Source organism: Myotis brandtii, unplaced genomic scaffold, assembly GCF_000412655.1.
Source record: "Myotis brandtii unplaced genomic scaffold, ASM41265v1 scaffold658, whole genome shotgun sequence".
Taxonomy (NCBI): domain Eukaryota; kingdom Metazoa; phylum Chordata; class Mammalia; order Chiroptera; family Vespertilionidae; genus Myotis; species Myotis brandtii.
The window spans coordinates 758082-779197 of NW_005370558.1; the positions used below are offsets into that span (position 1 = coordinate 758082).

The following is a 21116-nucleotide window of genomic DNA, read 5'->3' on the forward strand; positions in this document are numbered from 1 at the left end:
AAACTAACATACACATCATTAGAGACCTTTTTAGGTTCTAGCCATGTGCATGATAATCAAAGTTTAATGTGAAATACAAAGCACATGACATCAGCATATGTAAAACAATCAAATATATCAGATTTGTTAATAGCTGATATTTTACACGTCATGTAATTATCAAATTCCTATTAAAAAAACAGACTTCCACATTTTCATGGAACCAGAAAAATAGAATACTTCATGTTTTTCAAATTATCTGTATGAATGGCCCCACCATTAAGAAGTAATTTTTGGCCAAACATTTCAAAGGACTTCAAAAGAGGAACTAGAAAGACAGTTAGAACTGAGAATTATACATCCAAAATATGATTTTCCAATAAAGGAAAAAATCAACTTGCCAATTAATATGACTCTACATGTGACATACCCTCACTTCCATTCATACTATGAGCACAATGGTCTTCCATCTTTCCAGGCTTGGGGAGCTCTTTTCTGAAACCCATCTTAAATGTAATGTTCCTGATAATCTCCTGTTCTCACAGGCTGAATTTATCACTTTTGATGGCTCCAACAGTGCTTTTTCAGACTATCATATGACATATGTCTATCACATGAGTTATTTCTGTGTTTGATCTCCTTGCTCCAGCATTAGGGTTGTAATACAGGCACTCAATAGATGCTGGTTAAACAATTATATCAACACTAGAGGCCTGGTGCACGGATTCATGCACATTGAAAGGAAATTAATTAGAAGGTGGCTGGTGGGGGCGGGACTGGGCCAGATGGGCTGGACACACCCTGGAGCCCAAAGGGCATCTGCAGAGTGAGTGGGATCCCTCCAACAGGTGGGGTCCCTCAGCCTGGCCTGCAGGGATCAGGCCGAAACGGGCAGTCCGACATCCCCCGAGGAGTCCCTGAGTGCGAGAGGGTGCTCTGCAAAGTTGCTGTCACTCAGCAGCTCCTGCGTAAGCGTGTGCCCCCTGATGGTCAGTGCACATCATACCTACTGGTTGGCCAGACGCTTAGCCTTTTATATATATAGGTAGATAATGGAGGGGATTAGACTATTAGTTCTTGAAAGAAAACACATCTGACAAGAAATAAGATGATGAGAAGGAACACTAATATTTTGAGCAAATCAGTCTCATTTTCTGGTGTGGAAAGATCCAATTTCATGTTCAAATGCTGTACTTCCCTTAAAGTTTTTAAGTAAAAATCCTATAGAGGTATTACTCATCTCTTATAAGGTGTTCATACATTTTTAAAAGAAGTCCCACCTTTTGTCACATTGAAAAATTATCATAAATTATTCGAATTCTGAGAAATTCATTCATAACCCAGGTTTGGGATTTACATAGCACTGGAGAAATTGCTTCCTAAATATAAACATTTCAAGAATTTGAGGAAATAAAAATTAAAACCAATAACATGGTTACAAAGGCACAAAGCATTACCTAACCTTGCAGAAAATTCTTTTTCAAATTCTTGTATTCTTTTGCAAGAAACAGTTTTTGTTACTTTGCTTACAAAACCTTGAAGAATGCATGAATTTGAGAAGGGGATACTAAAAAAATGAGAATTCTTCAACTTAGAAAAATAAGCTAAAAGGAAATATGGTTTAAGGTAACAGAATTATATTCTTCCAATTGCAGAAACTAGAAGTAGACCTTACTTTACAAAGAGTACAATTCTGTGACATGTGAAAAGGATTAAAATAAACAAAAGAAAGTTTTTGCACAATGCATAGCACAACTGATCTAACTAAAAATGGAATGGAATGCAATTATGGTAAAAAAAAGATTTAGGTACACAATGGGTAGAGGACATCCTTTGCCCCTGAGGTGAAATTGGTCAAAGAAGAAAAACTATCCTTCTCCTTTGTGCCAACACTAGAAATAACTTTGGGCTAGAAGTATAAAAGTTCTATTCTATAAGGTAAAGGAATTATAAAGAAAATTATTGGAAATCAAATAGTCACAATGATCTTTTTGTAACAAATTTCCCAAAATATTAATGCTGAAGCTGAATCATCATCCCCTTACCTTTGTGATGAGAATTCGGTATTTTTCTACCAGGTGGTCATTGTTGTGACAACCTGCTAGCAGCTGCCAGACTTCTCCTCGAAGAGCTTCAGGAACACCGCTTCTTACTAAGGACGACAACTGCTTTGGTCTCACACTCAAGTTGAGATGCCTAAAAATAAAGCCATAACCCAGAAGTACATGAGAGTAAGATCCTCTAAAAATAGTTATTTTTATGAAAACTAAACTAAATGATTTATAAAGACTTAATAGTGATCACATACTAATAAAGAAAAAATAATACATAAAGCTGTTGAATTAAATGTGGCCAAGATAACTATAAAGGTTGGAGGAAAGAATACTGCAGTCAGGCTACTTCTTAAGTATCTTTAAATCATTGCTCAACTTAAAAAAGAAAAAGAAAAGCAAAACTAGAAACTATAGCTTTATAGTTGTAGCTTATGTAAGATAAACAAAGCAAAATTCTCATCAGTAACAGCCAAAGATAAGTGCTTGACCCTGTATCAAAATTGACAAACTGTGTACTTATATGCTCTAAGTTAAAATAAATATTTAAAATAAACATAAAAATAAATACTTTCAGCAACTTTTATGAAACCTTGCTTCGAGTGACTTTTTTGAATGACTATGTTGATTAAGACAGTGTCTACTCTATAATAACATGAAAGCAGGTTGTTAAAGTCTTTAAGCTTCATCTTTCTCATCTATAAAATGGGGAAAAACTTATCTTGAAATGTCGCTATCAATATACTGATTCAATATACTAGGTTTTTTTGCACACAATTTTATTTGATCCTTATAACAAGTACCTGAAGTAGGTGGGAGTATCTTCAGTTTTACAAATGAAGAAAAAAATTCAGGGAAGTCAATTAAATGATTGACCTAGTCCTCAAACTCTAAGACCAATAAGTGTTCTATGTGCTATATCACACCTGCTTTGTGATTTAAAAGCCACCATTACTGGGTCAATAACGCAGGCTTCTGGCGTGGAGAAGCTCCCATGATTATCAGAAGTTACTGATATAAAATGACCACTGTCTATATATATTAAAGCCTAAGCAACCATTACGACCAGAAAGACCGGCAGCTGGACACCCTGCCGAGGGGTCCCAGATTGCAAGAGGGCACAGTTGCTATGATGCGCACTGACTACCAGGGGACAGACACTCAACACAGGAGCTGCCCCCTGGTGGTCAGTGCACTCCCACAGGGGGAGGGCCACTCAGCCAGAAGCCGGGCTCACAGCTGGCGAGCTTAGGCTGTGGGAGCCTCTCCCGACTCTGCAGCAGCATTACCAAGTGGGAGTGGCAGGCGCAGCAGGCCGGGATGAGCGTAAGCAGTGCAGCACCCGGCTCCAGCTCGGGCTCCTCCCTGGCCGCCTGCCGCTTGGCACACTGCTATATCCCCCGAGGGGTCCCAGATTGCGAGAGGGAGCAGGCCAGGCTGAGGGACCCATCCCCCACCCCCGTGCACAAATCTGTGCACCGGACCTCTAGTCAAAATATAAAAAGGTCTGAGACTTTTATCAAAATGTTGCCAGAATTCTAGCAGAATAATGCACAGTACACTTAAAAATTGTTAATTCTGTGATGCTAGTGCCCTAATGCAAGAGCCACAGACAGTTTAATACAGTGTTGTCTTTGTTTAGAAATACAAATATAAATACGTGTATACACACACACACACACACACACACACACACACATATATATATAAGAGCTGGTAGCAAAAAAGAACAAAAGTGATTCTGCTGATTAATTCTAGAATTGGCACACTGTCTTGGGCCAAATCCAGCCTTCCACCTATTTCTGTATATCAACTTCTTTGAAACAGCCATTTTTATTTGTTTATGTATTATCTATGACTGCCTTCCCACTACAATAGCAGAGTTGAGTAGTTGTAATAGAAACTATTTGGCTGCAAAGTCTAAAGTATTTACAGTATTGGCCTTTTACAGAAAAAAATAAACCTAACCCTAAGTTTATTTGCTAACCCTACCTTAATTATATTGGTAAAAATTTCAGAATACTTTTATGTCATTGATACCATTAACTTTAGTGTTCCCATCCCCTAAGAGTCACATTAAAAATAAACTTGAGAATCAGAGAGCTCAAAGATATTATTGCTAACAGGGCCACTAAAATCTAATGTAGAGTTAAATAAACTAGCTTTGGGATTAAACTTTAGACTGTTAAAAATTTGGGGCTTGCAATTTACAAACTAGATTTAATATCTGAGCCAGTTTCCTCATCTATAAAAAGGAGTACTAGTTCATAAGGCTGTGATTGTGGAGACAGAGCACATAACATTGCGCAGTGCCTAGCATATGGTACATTCATTAGTTTTTTGTTTTTGTTTTTAAATATCTTTTTTATTGATTTCAGAGAGGAATGGAGAGGGGGAGAGAGAGAGAGAAACATCAATGATGAGAGGGAATCATTGATCGGCTGCCTCCTGCACAGCCCACACTGAGGATCGAGCCCGCAACTCGGGCATGTGCCCTGACTGGGAATCGAACCATGACCTCCTGGTTCATAAGTCGACACTCAACCACTGAGCCACACTGACTGGACTCATTAGTTCTTACTACAATCACTACTACTACAACATCCATTATTTTTAATCCACAATAATTCTGAATGCTAGTTTTATAGACGTGTATGATATAAATGAAGAAAGACTCAGAAGAGTTAAGTGACTTGCCCAAGACAATACAGCTTAGAGGCAGGACAGGTAGTCTGTGAAGCCTTGTCTACCAAGCTCTAAAATTCCATAATATTGTGACGCTTCCTATTTATAGAACACATATAATAATGATTAAAAATACAATTAAATGAATTGAGGAGAAACTATATTATTATTTCTGAAGACATGACTGAAAACCAGCAAAAACAGTTTAAACACCCTGAAGACAGTTTCGACAGTTGTAAACTCAGTTAATATATTTGAGGGAGCTGAAGAAGGACCTAATTAAATGAATTAACAAAATGAATAAACAAAGCTTGATAAGACAAATTCCAAGCAACTGTATAAAATGCTGGTGAGTTCATCTAACAAAGCTAGAGTCTTTGCTATATCTAAATGACTTTAAATGCACTATTATATAACTATTCAAGACTCAATTACATATCTATTTCTAGCAGAAACCTTTTTATTCAGATGAAATTCCTGCCAGCAGCAGTCCAAACACACCAAAGTCACTGAACTGAAAATATAATTGTGACGAGAACATCAGCAGGTTTGTCTCCTGATCGCTAAAGGAATAGCAAAAATAAATTAGAACTATTCCCCTAGGGGCTTTTGCAGAGTTCACTTATTAAAACTACTTATGGAAAGACAAACCAGGCTTTGGTTCATATTTTCCTCCTGCACACATTTGACATTTCCCAATAAGAAGAGTATTTTCCCAAAAGTATAAGGCATTGTGAGTATGCTAGGAGCAGATGATGCCCATCTGTAGTCCTGTCCCTTAAGGGCATGGTTTTTAAAAATGGGAAGACAGTTTTACTAAGAATAGAGTGAAAGGCTTCAACAGTTAAAATGTCTGAGAAAAATCAAACCCCAAAGTAATAGGCCCATGGGGTGCTTATATGACAATCCTAATAATTAGAAAGTCTGAAACAGAGAAGTGAAACGATCACTTTCGAGCTCAGATTTTTTCAGCATATCCTGGCATCCTACACAGAGGAAAAAAGAAATGACATAAACGTCTCACCAAACTGACTTACCCGAGTGTCTCTGGTTTCATTAATAAATACCTGAAGGCAGTGTATTCTTTTTAGACAGTCTATAGCAGCGATTTTCAACCTTCTTCATTTCATGGCACACATACACTAATTACTAACATTCTGCAACACACCAAAAAATATATTTTTGCCAATCTGACAAAAATAGGTATAATTTTGACTCATTCAGACTAGATGCTATTGTTTTGTTGGCTGTTGTCAATTTTATTTGACAATCTAAGTGAAGAGAGGTCAGTGCCCAATTAAATAGATAGGTTTTGCATGTTTTAAAAATTCTTGCATAACACCGGTTGAAAATCGCTGGTCTACAGAATAGTGTTTCTTGACATTATTGTCAAGCTATCTCTTGAGCTGATGAGAAGTTCCTAAATTTTACAAGTGTTAATAGGAAAAGTAATTGGTAGAGCAGTTAATATATACCATGTTCAAAAGAGAAAAAAAATATATATATCATGTTCATAACATTCTGCTCTGTCACCTTAGGGACGTAGCACAAATAAAAAGAAAATCCCACCTGGGGTCTGATCTGTAGCTCTGTATGTTGTGTGAGCATCCTCTACACTTCACTGATTATTTTGTATTGACTAACTATTGTGTATTTTCTTAACCAGTCAGTGGTTCCTAGCCTCTTCAATATAAAGGATCTCTGTCCTTAATCATTCTCACTATGGACTCCATGTTTGAATAAATGTTTTCTACAGCAATGAAAATTTATTAGGTTTCTAATATTCCAAACGCGGATTTCAGATCTTCACTACTACCTTCAAAAATTCTAAAAACAGCCCTAACCGGTTTGGCTCAGTGGATAGAGAGTCAGCCTGTGGACTCAAGGGTCCCGGGTTCGATTCCGGTCAAGGGCATGTACCTTGGTTGCGGGCACATCCCCAGTAGGGAGTGTGCAGAAGGCAGCTGATCGATGTTTCTCTCTCATCGATGTTTCTAACTCTCTATCTCTCTCCCTTCCTCTCTGTAAAAAATCAATAAAATATATTAACAAAAAAACCTCTAAAAACAGAGGATTCTAGAACGTTAACCTCGTACCTAGGTTTCTATTATTGGTTCTAAAAGTGAACATAATAGAATTGCAGATGAAAAAGGAGAACTATTCTAACTTACCATTTTGACAGTAGTTCTCCCCATGTTTCAAGAATTTTTTCTGCACATTCTTTGGATACATCGCCGGATCCACTCAATAGGGGTTCATCATTATCTTTAATAAACAAAACACACACAGAAAGATAACAGAAGTGGCTATGCTAGCCAGAAGAATGACATGGAAATGGAACAAATTTGAAAGATTTTACTGGAAGCATAATTTTTCTTTTAGTATACAGGTATAAATACAAAGAAAATAAAAATGATCTTAGATGGAATGTTGTTGTAATCTATCATTCTCTTGCTTTCCATACAATAAACAATGTAATTGTATACTGACATTTGTTTACATAAAAACATCAAGAGTTAAAGCATAGTCCTGGCCAGTGTGGCTCAGTTGGTTGATGCATCATCCCATGAACCAGAAGGTCTTGGGTTCGATTCCTGATGGGGCACATGACTAGGTTGCAGATTCAGGAAGTGTGCGGGAGACAATCGATTGATGTATCTCTTTCTCCCTCCCTCCCTCTCTAAAATGAATTTTTCAAAAAGAGCTAAAGCTTCATTATGATCTAATCTATATTTAAAAAAAAGAGTCTGGAGTGAACTATGCTAAGATTTAGTAATTACTGCCTCTGAATGATGGAGTTATATTTTTTATCTCTTTTATGTTTTCCTGATTTTCTACAACAGCATACATTAATTTATAATATAAAGCACAAAACTATTAAAAAGAACCAAAATGAATCATTTCAAATTTAATTAAAGTAATTAGGAAAAGTAAATTCAAATATGAATTCTAAGATTGTAAGATATGAACACAGTGAAAAAAGTGACACGGATTAAAGCATGTGAGAGGTACTGAAAAGTGTAATGAAAGTGGGGGGAAATAAGGATTCAGTATATACTTAATCAACCCTCTTTTGTTAAGACACTTGGGGAGTTTTCAACTTTTTGCTACAAATAGAATCAAGATGAACATATCTTGTTGTTTTCGCTGGGTATATGCCCAGAAGTGCACTTCCTGGGTTTAAAAAAAAAAAGTGCATACTTTTAAGGGTTTTGAAGCTTACTGACAAACTGCCTTTCAAAATGGTTTTAATAATTTATATTTCTACTGGTTCAGTACAACAGTACTTGTTTTCATATGTCCTCACTACTGTTTTTCTACATTTTCTGGTTTAACTTTCCTTAACAAAGTTTGGGGCTTTACATACCTGATAATTAAATTATAAACTGATTTTTCTTTTCAAGACTCAGAAATCCATGATACTTGTTATTAACCTTTCTTACATTTGCCCTGGGCATTATCTGTAGATGATGAGATAGGGAAGAGGTCACACTGAATGTGAGACGTCTGCTGTAGACGGATGAATAAGGAAAAAAGAAAGGCTTGAGGGCACTAAGATAAACTTGTATAGTACTTTACTATTTGCCAGAATTGGCCCTACTTTCTAATGCCTCAACTAATTCTCTACTCATTAAAATGTCAATATGATACAACTCTTTGGGGGAAGGCAGCTATAAAAATGTACTAAAATTTACAAGATGACAATTCCTTCAATCTTACAAAATTTTCTTTTATTGTTTTGGATGCTTTCAACACATCTGAATAGTAGTTTGAAATCTGTGTTTAGAGCTGCATGCACCTAAGAGTGGGGAGCGAGCAGACAGTCTCAGTCACAGGATGTTGTTTCTGAACACAACGCGCCCGCCCCCCACCAGTCCTAAATAACTGCTGACTTTCTGCCCTGTAAGCACAAATGTCCTATGGATAAGGAGCCCCTGTAGAAGACTGAAGCCATTTCTTTCCAGGGAACTAACAGATCACAATATGACTGTTTCCCTGGTTTGTGTACCGGGTTAGAAAGAATTAGAAGATGGCATGGCTACACAGTCTTCTTCAGTCCCCATCAGCACAGTATATATACCGAGAATTGTTATATACCAGGGAAACAATGTGGGGCAAAGGACACACTCTCTTCCTTCACAGAGCTTGTACTCTAAGTGTTTCCATTTCTGCCATGATGTCATTAGTCCTTATCTCTCCCTAGTTAATTAGGACTTCTGAACCCCCTCTATTATATTTAAAAATCTATGCCAGCTATAGATGAGAACTAGATGTCAGTCCTAATGCTATGGTTTAGCTGGGCCCAAATTTCTTTTTAACTGGCAGATACTCTTTAAATCTCTAGTATGGAGACTTGAGCATTCTCTGGTTTCACAATAGTGTCTTTCCTAAATTTGGTGGTTTTTGTTTTTATTGCTGAGCTTAAGTGGAGGAGAGTTCTGTAAACTTTTACCTGCTTTTCCATGTTAAGTAGTATTGACCTAGAGGGGACTCTGCAAGTCTTAAGACCACCAGAATGTACAGTAGACAATCTCAAACAGCAGGAACAAGTTCACCTTTCCCAGTTTTAACACAGGAGTTAAGTTGGCTTTGCAAGGAGACTCTAAATTGTACCAGTGACTTCTCCAAAAATAATACATATGCTTTCATTGCACTTCAAAATACTTCATGTGACCCAAATGCACAGAAATTTTGACAGACTAGAGCTCAGACCATGAACTCATAGGCCTAAACTGAGTCCTTCCTGCTATTTCTAGCTGTGTGACCTTGGCAAACACACTTTTCGGAGATTCCATTTCCTTATGTGTAAAGTAAGGATAATAATGAATCCGTTTTTCAGGTTTTTTCTGTGAGGATTATATAAACATAGTATTATGTTATAAACAAAGTAACTGCCTACCACATATTAAGCTAGATTAGTAATTGGTGGCAATTAATATTACTAATAAATAATCCTAAATTGATTAGTCATAGGAAAAGTGGAAATTACAGAGAACAATGGGAAGTGGAAAATCAGAGCTTGCTCTAAACTTGAGTAAAATCCATATAATGAGTATTATTTATCTTAACCTAATCAATCATTCCTGCCATCTCTGTGCCATTGTTAATGTACTTTCTTAGCCAGGAGTGTCCAAACCAACCCAAATATTCTTGCTTGAATTCTCCTTGAACTGTCCAACTCCCAGCTCAAAAACTACTCTTCATATGCTCCACACCACATTCCCCACAATGAAAAATGGATTTTCCTCTGTTTCCAGAACACTTCCTGTGAACCTGCTAGATGCTTCATATGATCTTCTATCATAAGCACTCTTTTCCCCCATGAAAAATAAAGCCCTGGTACAAAATTATAAATTAGAAAATGCCTCCCAAACTTTTATTCCCCCCACCCCCATTTCTCACTTTTATGTAGACTGACAGATTAGTTCATAAATGTAACCATTAAAAAAGAGGGGAAAACCCCAACTGGTTGATTCCTAATGTTTATCTGCGTAAACCCCCAAATGTGTAAATATCAATTTGTATATTTAAGTATTTTGTGACATAATCATATGTGAAAGCCACTTTTGGCAAGTGGACTTGCCCCTGTGAAATGAATCTGAAGAGATGAAAGCATTCAAGTGGAAGCTGTGTAAAATTTAATCTGAAAATGTGCTAATACTAGACTGATTCTTTAAAAAAGAACTAATTGTAAATCTCATTTTGTCCTACTTGATTACAATTATCTTAAAGAAGGTCCTGAGTTAATCATTTTGTGGATCTCCCAGTTTTTTATGTATAGTAAGATGTACATATTGAAAGAATTCCAAATGCTATGTCACATTATCAATTCCCTGATAAAATTAAACCCTCCACCTCAAAACAGAACTGAGGCTCTCCCTACAATTTACCTTCCTCTTCGTCATCTTCTGGAGGAGATGGTATCATTGAGCTCTGCGATCCAGACTGTGGCAGGCGAATGGAGGGGCTGGCTGTAGTTTTCCTCCTCTCTCTTTCTGACTCACTTTCCAAGCACACAACTTCGTATAAAGTGTCAGTGTTGCTCTTTCTCTCCTTTTGCTTTATCTTGAAGATGAAAAATATTATTTTATTAAGTGGTAAGATTCTTTATTTTTTAAATTGAGTACTACTTCTGACTTCATACAGGATATGAGAATAAAAAAGTATTACTTCAAATAGCTATACTAAAGGTAGCCTTTTCTAAATAGAAAAGTATATGTTTAGATTTTAAAACCCTTAGGAAAATAGCATGTTTATCAAGCAGGGCTCTAGTTCTGCAATTTTATTTAGTGTCTAGAACAGCGGTTCTCAACCTGTGGGTCACGACCCCTTTAGGGGTAGAACGACCCTTTCACAGGGGTCGCCTAAGACCATCGGAAAACACATATATAATTACATATTGTTTTTGTGATTAATCACTATGCTTTAATTATGTTCAATTTGTAACAATGAAAATACATCCTGCATATCAGATATTTACATTACGATTCATAACAGTAGCAAAATTACAGTTATGAAGTAGCAACGAAAATAATTTTATGGTTGGGGGTCACCACAACATGAGGAACTATATTAAAGGGTCGCGGCATTAGGAAGGTTGAGAACCACTGGTCTAGAAGATTATATCATCAAACATCTAACCAGTACTTAGTAAATGTGAACTAGAAATTTAACCATTCTGTGGCTTCCAAGTTACTTTAAGGTATCCTTCAAAGTTTCCCTTATAAAATTCTACATGAAAAAAATGTTTTAAAATATTCTAAAATAAAGTTTAGGACTAAGAAAGTCCTCTTATTTCCGTGTGTGTGTGTGTGTGTGTGTGTGTGTGTGTGTGTGTGTGTTTCCACTCCTTCAGCTTAATTGAAACAGTGTAGGAAACTTTTCTTTAATTGAAAGCTACAACTGGGGGCGGGAGGAGAGGTGAGTGGCAGAAAAAAGACTAATATTATCAACAAAATTTTGATAACTAAAAATTGGTTTGTATTTTGGTTTTACTTTGAGGTAAACACGTAACAGTTTAAGTGGACCTAAATTAAAATTAAGAACATGGAATAAAAAACTTTACCAGTACAATATTTAAATATATTAAAATTGTATATCACAGCCAGTTTAGGGAGCTGGGGGAAAAAAGGAGTGAAATACAGAGCAATAGGACAAGGCAGAACTGTAGGAAAAGACATAGACAACTAGAAAGGTGGCTACACCAAAGAGGAAGACATACACGCATAAAATAAAAATACAGAAATTGGGGGGAGGGTAAGAAGTTCATTAGGTACAGAAATACCAGGCAGAACAGATTATATCATCTCAATGTTCATCTGGGTTCTTAAGAAAAATTAACCCATTCCAAGATAATGGCGACATGTCCTTTCAATATCATCCTGAAGCAATGTTTAATACAGAAATTGGTAAACTTATCTGTAAAGGGCCAAATAGTAAATATTTTAGGCTATGTGGACCAACAGTCTTTGCCACAACTACTCCACTGTGCTATTACGGTGCAAAAGCAGCCAAAGACAGTGAGTGTGGCTGTGTTCTGAAAAAATTTTACAAAAACAAGCACCAAGCCAGATTTGACCCATAGACTGTAGTTTGCAGACTTTTTTTCAACATGTCCACCCAATTTTGACTTAGCTACTTACTATTAAGGACCCAGACTCTGTGAAGTTATATATTATCCTGTAGATTTGTGTCCAGTAGATATGCAAATGATTTGTGTCCAACAGGAAAGATAACCCAAAGGTTACCTACAGCAGTGGTTGCCAACCTTTCGGACCTCATGGACCACCAGTGGTCCACAGACCACCGGTTGGCGACCGCTGCTCCAAAGGTTTCCTTAAACTAGTGGTGGCCAACCTTTTGGACCTCACAGACCACCCGTGGTCCACGGACCACCAGTTGACGACCGCTGACGTACAGGATATTCACCAGTTTTCTTTTTAACCTAGCACAACCTTTTTCTAATTCTCTTTTTAAAGGAAGGACTAGATAAACTCAAGTTCCTCAAAACTTAGAACCAGTTTTACCATCTTGTTTCCCTCATTACTTAATGAACTGAATTAAAATCTTTGGCACATGTTCAATTTAAATTTGGAATTATTTTTAACTTTTATATATTTTGATAGGAAACAGGATTTACTTTTGTTGTTATAAGTAACTCTAAAACATTAGTTAATTGTTATCTGAAACAGCTGAATGAGCTATTAATGATCTTTAGCAGTGGAAGAGCTCTAGAATAGCAAGCATTTTCCTATTTTTTATCTTGAGAGGTACAGTGGTTTAGTGTGTATGTGTGCATGTGGCTATATATACATATACACAGCAAACAGAAATAAGAGGCCCAGGGTTCCAGTATAATTATACTAATTACTTGACTACAGGCATTGGCCACATCATTTAGTCTTTCAGGCATCAGTTTATCAATTTATAAATAACAATTTTATAAGAGGTTTTAAAGTCTCTTTGGCAATTAAAGTTCCATAATTCCATAGTTTTAAGAATGCTTAGTTGGCCTTTTATTCACCTTATGTAACTGTTGGAAAACCTAGTCTTTAGACCAATTTCTTCCTCTTTTAGTAAATGATATCTGAAAGTTTAAATCTAAAAAAGCAATCTTTCTTTCCCTAATATGTTTCTTCTCTAATATGATGCCATCTTAATATAACATTCCCCACAGTTGGGAAGACTTCCAGGCTAAAAAAGAATTACTGAGTCATCAGATAAATTTAGTAAAAGAATAGAAGATTCCATTTATAAACATGCATTTTTTAAAACATTTCTATGATTGTTTTCCCATACAGCAATATAAACAACATATATATTTTTTAAATTTGGCCTGCTGTTCCTTTTTAATGAGAACTGCAAAGTACTTAAAAATTTAAATTATGCCTGGCCGATATGGCTCAGTGGTTGAGCATCAACCCATAAACCAAGAGGTCACCAGTTCTACTCAGTGTCAGGGCTCATGCCCAGAGGTTTCGGGTTGATTCCCAGTGTGGGGGTGTGCAGGAGGCAGCCAATCAATTATTTTTCTCTCATCGATGTTTCTCTCTCTCCCTCTCTCCCTTCCTTGCTCTCTAAAAATCAATAAAAATTAAATATATTTTTAAATGATATATTTAGCAAAAAAAATTTAATTATGCTTAACTTGATTTAAGTAAATACTAAAAATACTCTTACAGAAAGACAAAAGGAACACATCGCAATCAAGAAAGAGCCCTGATTAAGGCTCCTAGAAAGCTTAGGTATGTATCTTTTTCACACAACATCCCATAAAATCTACTATTTTACATCTTTGGATCTATAAAATGAGAATACTTTCTTCATTGGATCACTAAGAAAATTACATAAGACAGAAAAAGTGGAAGTAGCTAGTAGAGTGATGACCACAATATATTAAGATGGCATCAATTAATGGTAGCTGCTATTACTTTTCTCTTTTCCTTTTTTAAGAGAATTTTATTTATTTTTTTAATGGAAACATCTTTTTTAAAAAAATAATTATTTTAGAGATAGGAAGGGGGAGAGGGAAAGGGAAAAAGGGAACGAGGGAGAAAAGGAGAGAGAGGGTGGGAAGAGAGAGAGATATTTGTTATTCTACTTACACATTCATTGGTTGAATCTTTGTATGAGCCCTAACAAGGGATAGAACCCACAACCTTGGCCTATCTGCACGATGCTTTAACCAACTTAGCTACCCGCCCAGGGCTAAATTTTATTTTTCAATTATAGTTTACACTCAATATTATTTTGTATAGTTTCATGTGTACAGGATAGTGGTTAGATAAACATACTTTACAACGTTCCCCTGATATTTCCAGTACCCAGCACTTTATGAGGACAAATTCTCAACCCAGCATCCTATATCCAGGGAAAATATCTTACTGGAATGAAAGTGAAATAAAGGGAAACTTGGTTCTTCAAGAAGAAATGAAGAGCAACAAAATTGATAAATGGGTAAAAATAAAAGACAATTTTTCCTCTTAATACATTTAACATACATATGAACTAAGTGATACTCAGATTAATGATAAATCAGACTCAAAGTGGTTTCTCCTTTCTTATTTCCTCCCCACCCCAACTCCAATATTTATAGAAAGGTATGGTACCTGTTTTAGTTTCAAAAAGAAATTTTCAGTAGTACTACGTTTGCTGAAGGGCCAGAATAACCTTTCATTAGGTGAGCAAACCCGGACTTTTGTCTCTAGAAGAAATCGAACAGGCTCCTGTACTTCTGTTATTACCAAATCAACAGCTGTGGTCATAAACAACACTTTATCTAGAGAGAGGGGAAAAGCAAATTTAAGAAATGGAAATATATTTTCTCATATGATTACTGTAAAAGTAATTACTTTTATTATGAACTTTTAAGATATCTTAAGGTATTCCATTAACTAAGAATCTAAAATAATCAGATAATTTACTGTTTTGAAAATTTATATTCCATATTGAGAATTCTTTTCTTGGGTAGATTCTTTAAAGTGGAATTAGTACAGAAGAGCAGTATACACTTTACAGCTAATGAAATGTTTTACAATAGTGATATATGTCTTCATTATGCCACTCTCACCAAGGCTAGGGTTTCTAAACTTTTAAAATCTTGGTTAACAATGGTAACTGTTTATATCCTTTATCTATTTACCTATAATGCTATGAATAATAAGAAAAAATAAAGGGGAAAAATGCTAAATAAGAGGGACTAGTTAAGCAAATAATGTTACATTTTCAGGATATGTCATTATCCAACCATTAAATGAAGGTGCACACTTGAAACCTAATGACCAATGTCACCTCAAAAAATTAAACAAAAGACACTTGGGAAGAGTATAAAATATGTTTAAAAGGTTATTTATGCACAGAATATCTGAAAAGCTACACAAGAAACTGGTCACAGTGGTACCCTATAGAGTACGACCCTGGGGACTGTGGTAGATTTTTACTTTTCTCTATATAGAGTGTCCCCCCAAAATGTATACACACACTTTGAATAATTATAAAGGCAGTGATTATTAAAATATATTTCATTTTCAAAATTGAGCTATCAGCTGTTAAAGTGGATATACATTTTTTGGGGATACCCTGTATATCCTCTGAATTTTTAACCACATGTGCCTGTATTATCTCTCCACAAAAGTAAATAAAATTTAAACGCCTATAAATAAATGAGTACATAAGTAGAAAAGGAAGCAGGGAAAGGAAAAATAAATGAGGGGAAAATGATACTTTGTTTACACGTCAAATTTAATAATAAACTAAAGAACTATTAAAATTTTTTGGTTTCACTAGAATTAGGTAAGCACTGGATACTTGTCAAATAAGTGGTCCTAAGGTTTGGGTATCTTTGTGGGACTAAAATTCTATCCATAATGACTGCAATCTTCATTACCTTTAGGAGTTTCTTCATTTACAACTTGAAAATGTGGAGATTTTGGATTCCAACTCCCAGTGATAACATAAGACTTTCCATCTGAACTTTTGCCCATAGATTCCTAAAGAAAAGAGTAAAACAAACATGAATGCCAAAGTAAGGAAACAACAGCGAACCCCCACTTTGCTGCCTTTAAAAATATAAGAATGAGAATCAAAGAGGTTTTTTTAATGGTAGAAGTGTATTTGAATAATTACAGTTAAAATTAAAGATGTTCCAATTATTTCTGCAATTGTTCCTGAAAACGTATACATAAATGCCATAAATCGTATCAACCTGTATAAACATTAGAGAAATTTATTACCTAAACCTGTATGTTGAATTCTTCTGTCAAATGATTAATTACTACATACATTTAGAATTGAAAATATTACATATAATAGAACTAATACTAATACTACCTACTTTTATAAAGCTCATGATAGTTTGCAAACAATTCTCTCACAACTTTTCTCCATTGATTCCCACATCAACTTTACATAATAAACAAAAATTATTCACTGATACAGTTAAGAAGCTAGTAAATATCAAGTCAGAAATAAATGTCCGTATCTTTATTGCTTTACAGCTTACAAGAACACCTCATAAATGTGCTTTAATTTTAGATTCAAATAAGATAAAGTGAAACGATCTTTATTGAAGAAATAGTGTATAACTTAAAGAAAAAAAAAGTCCTTACCAAATCTAATAAGTGCATGTCACTATTTCGTACATCCTTTCCTGGGCTAAGGAGAAGACCAAAACACCTGCAAAGAAAGAACTGACATAAATTTGGAAAAAAGAACACAAAAAAGATGTTTAAAAAAATTCTTACTGGTGGAGAAAAAGGACACACTAAAATTAACAATAAATTACTATTGCCAAAATAATCCCCCTTACTTCATTAATTCAGAGAAGCATATTCTATGTTTGCCTTCTATTATCACATAAAGTAAGCATACTTATGAATGATTTATGGAAGTTATTTCAAAGTGAATGAAATAGGCTCTGGCCAGGTAGCTCAGTTGGTTAAGAGCATTGTCCTAATATGCCAAGGTTGCAAGTTCAATCCCTGGTCAGGGCACATACAAGAAGCAACCAATGAGTAAGTGGAATAACAAATTACACCTCCTCCCCACCTTCCTCTCTAAAAATTAAAAGAAAAGAAAAATTTAATTACAAAAAAATCCAAGTGAATAACCAAAAGAATTTCCATGGGTATAAAACATTTGCAAATATATATTTTTTCTCATTGAAGTATAAATTTTTAGAGAGAGAAGGGAGGGAGGGAGGGCGAGAGAGGGGGAGTGAAACATCTATAGGCAGCCCACCCAGGGATCAAACCAAAACCATTTGGTGTATGGGGACAACACTTCAACCAACTGAGCCACCCAGCAAGGATGCAAATACATTTTTGAATACAGTATGTTACTCCACTAGATTGATAAAAACTAAAGTTTATATTTAAGCTAAATTTACAAGAAATGCTTACCTTTCAATGGCAAGTTCTTTATTAGTTGTTTGTTGCACATAGATGACAATCTTTTTATCAATTCCTTGGCGTAGTTTAAAGCATTGTCTGTCCTTATCTTTAGGAACTGCACTGTAGAACAACATAATTCATTATTTTTGCAAAGTATTTTCTTGTGACATATACCAGAACACTTTTTGTTATATTACGAAAACCAGGTACAAGAAAGAATCACAGATTCTATTCTTTTTTTGCGTCTGGTTTTCATATCATAACAGATTTTTCTAGACTCCTTTACTAAAATTCACCGATTTTTTAAATCTGTGTTATAAAATGTCCTTAAATTGGTTATTATGTAAATGTAGAGAAGCTTCAAGCTAATTTTATTTCTTCATAGCTACCTTTTAGTTTGAGTAGATATTAAGAACTCTCATGTAGCCTTTTATAGTATCTCCTACTAGTTCTGTTGCCATTAACTTGAAGTTTACAGTAATAAGACAATTTAAGATTTGCTGCATATTGGCTGCATCTGCCCCTTGATGTGAAAATAACATCATTACTGTATACTGTATGTAATCCACTAAATCATTTATAAAAGCTAGAAAAACCACTCCTCCATCCCCTAAAATGTGGCTTTAGTTTTTTTTTATTTTTGTTCCTGTAAAAATTAAGTATTTATAAAGCACCTAGCATCCAGCACACAGCTGCTCAAAAAAAAGTTAAGCTTTCTTTCCTTTCTTTTTAGTCACTGGTTTTGACAAATAAATTATTATTGCCTTATTTGTTTAAATATGTAAGAAAATATACTTAATCATAGATTCTTTGAATTTCGAATCAAGGTGCTTTCAAAAAATCAGGGAAGAAGAAGATAGGGCCAACAGGAAGATGTTGCCTATCACTTCCTTAGGCAGTGATAAGCTAATTGTAAACCTGTTTAATACAGGCATACATCATTTTATTGCACATTGCTTTATTGTGCTTTGCAGATAATGCATTTTGAAGGTTTGTGGCAACTCTGCATCAAGCAATTCTATTGGCACCATTTTTCCAAAAACACTTGTTTACTTTGTATCTCTGTGTCCCATTCTGGTAACTCTTGAAACATTTCAAATTTTTCATTATTATTATATTTGTTATGGTGACCTGTGATCAGAAATCTTTGATGTTACTAATGTAATTGTTTTGGGACACCACAAACTGCACCCGTATCAGATGGTAAACTTAATCGATAAATGTTACGTGTTCTCACTGCTCCACCAACTGGCCATTCCCGTCAGAACTCCCTATTTCCTGAAACACATATTGAAAGTAGTCCAATTAAGGACCCTATGGTGGCCTCTAAGTGTTCAAGTAAAAGGAAGAGTCACAATCTCTCACCTTAATTCAAAAGCTCTAAATGATTACACTTAGTGAAGAAGGCACATTGAAAGCAGAGACAGGCTAACACCTAGGCCTCTTGCACCCAACAGCTAGCCAAGTTATCAATGCAAAGGAAACATTCCTAAAATAAATTAAAAGTGCTACTCCACATGAATGATAAGAGAGCAAAACAGCCGTATTGCTGATATGGAGAAAGTTTAGGGGGTCTGGACAAAAGATTAACCAACCACAACATTCCCTGAAGCCAAAGCCTAATCCCAAGCAAGGCCTTAACTTTGTTCAAATCTATAAAGGCTTACAGAGGTAAGAAAGCTTTAGAAAAAAAGTCTGAAGCCAGCAGAGGTTGATTCATGAGGTTTAAGGAAAGAAGCCATCTCCGTAATAAAAGTGCAAGATGAAGTAGCAAATGCTGTTATAAAAGTTGCAAGTTATCCAGAAGATCTAGCTAAGATAATTAAGGAAGGTAGCTCCACTGACCAACAGATTTTCAATGAAGATGAAACAGCCTTATATTGGAAGAAGGTGCCATCTAGGGCTTTCATAGTTAAAGACGAGAAATCAATGCCTGGCTTCAAAGCTTCGAAAGACAGGCTGACTCTCTTGTTAGGGGCTAATGCAGTTGATGACTTCAAGTTGAAGCCAATGCTCATTTCCATTCCAAAAACCTTAGGGCCCTTAAGAATTATGCTAGCTCTGGCTAATTTGGCTCATTTGGTTGGAGCATCATCCCATGCACCTAAAGGTCACATGTTAGATGCCCACTAAGGGCACATACTCAGGTTGCAGATCCAATCCTCAGTCAGGGTGCCTACAGGAGGCAACAGATCCATGTTTCTCTCTCACATCAAAGTCCCCCCCCCCCACTCCCTTCCTCTGTACTCTATACATAAAACAACAAAACCTAGATAACAACATATCTGTTTACAACAGAGTTTAATGATTATTGTAAGCCCACTGTTGAAATATCCTGCTCAGAAAAAAGATTCCTTTCAAAATATTACTGGTCACCCAAGAGCTCTGATGGAAATGTACAATGAGATTAATGTTGTTTTCATGCCTATGAACACAACATCCATTCTTCAGTCCATGGATCAAGGAGTTATTTCAACTTTTAAATCTTATGATTTAAGAAAACACATTTTGTAAGACTATACCTGCCAGACAGTGATTCCTCTAGTGCACTGGTTCTCAACCTTCTGGCCCTTTAAATACAGTTCCTCATGTTGTGACCCAACCATAAAATTATTTTCGTTGCTACTTCATAACTGTAATGTTGCTACTGTTATGAATCGTAATGTAAATATCTGATATGCAGGATGGTCTTAGGCGACCCCTGTGAAAGGGTCGTTTGACCGCCAAAGGGGTCGTGACCCACAGGTTGAGAACCGCTGCTCTAGTGGATCTGGGCAAAGTAAATTGAAAACCATATGGAAAGTTCACCATTCTAGATTCATTAATAACATTCATGATTCAAGGGAAGAGGTCAAAATGTCAATGTTAACAGGAGTATGAAAAAAGTTAATTACAACCTTCCTGGATGACTTTGAGGGGTTCAAGATTTCAACGGAGAAGATAACTGCAGATGTGGTGGAAATAGCAAGAGAATTAGTATTAGAAGTGGAGCCTAAAGATGTGGCTGAATTGCTGCAATCTTATAATAAAACTTTAACTGATAATTGCTTCTTATGGATGAGCAAAGAAAGTGGTTTCTTGAGATAGAAGCTACTCCTGGTGAAGATGCTGTGAAAACTATTGAAATAACAACGAAGGATTTAGAATCCTATCTAATTAAGAGGGAATATGTAAATTGACCATCACTTGAGAGAAACCAAGATGGCGGCATAGGTAAACACCTGAAATTGCTGCCTCGAACAACCACTTCAAAAATACAACTAAAAGACAAAACAGACATCATCCAGAACCACAGGAAGGCTGGCTGAGTGGAAATTCTACAACTAGAAGGAAAGAGAAAAGCACACTGAGACTCAGAGGAGGTGCAGAAGTAAAGTGCAGAGGTACGGAGGCTCGTGAGGAAAGGGCTGACAACTGAGGATGCGGTTGTCTTTTTCAATCGGGAGGGAGACAAAAGCTCCCGACTGCTCTGAACTCCAGTTCCAGGCGAGTCTCTGGGGACCCAGACTCA

The 21116-nt window shown here is 35.9% G+C and overlaps 1 protein-coding gene across 4 annotated transcripts in view; it reads right to left on the reverse strand.

The window, feature by feature from the left end:
* RABGAP1 (RAB GTPase activating protein 1) overlaps window positions 1-21116 on the reverse strand; it is a 135835-nt gene that overhangs the window by 65703 nt on the left and 49016 nt on the right. For all 4 annotated transcript variants that reach the window (XR_001359584.1, XM_014528891.1, XM_014528890.1 and 1 more), the window contains 7 exons: window positions 17615-17725; window positions 16823-16889; window positions 16102-16204; window positions 14825-14994; window positions 10607-10781; window positions 6887-6980; window positions 2025-2175 (listed from right to left, as the gene is read on the reverse strand). Coding sequence is in view for 3 of the 4 variants with exons in the window: in XM_014528891.1 (XP_014384377.1) it covers window positions 2025-2175; window positions 6887-6980; window positions 10607-10781; window positions 14825-14994; window positions 16102-16204; window positions 16823-16889; window positions 17615-17725 (871 nt within the window). In the remaining variant the exon portion in view is untranslated. The remainder of the gene's footprint in view (window positions 1-2024; window positions 2176-6886; window positions 6981-10606; window positions 10782-14824; window positions 14995-16101; window positions 16205-16822; window positions 16890-17614; window positions 17726-21116) is intronic.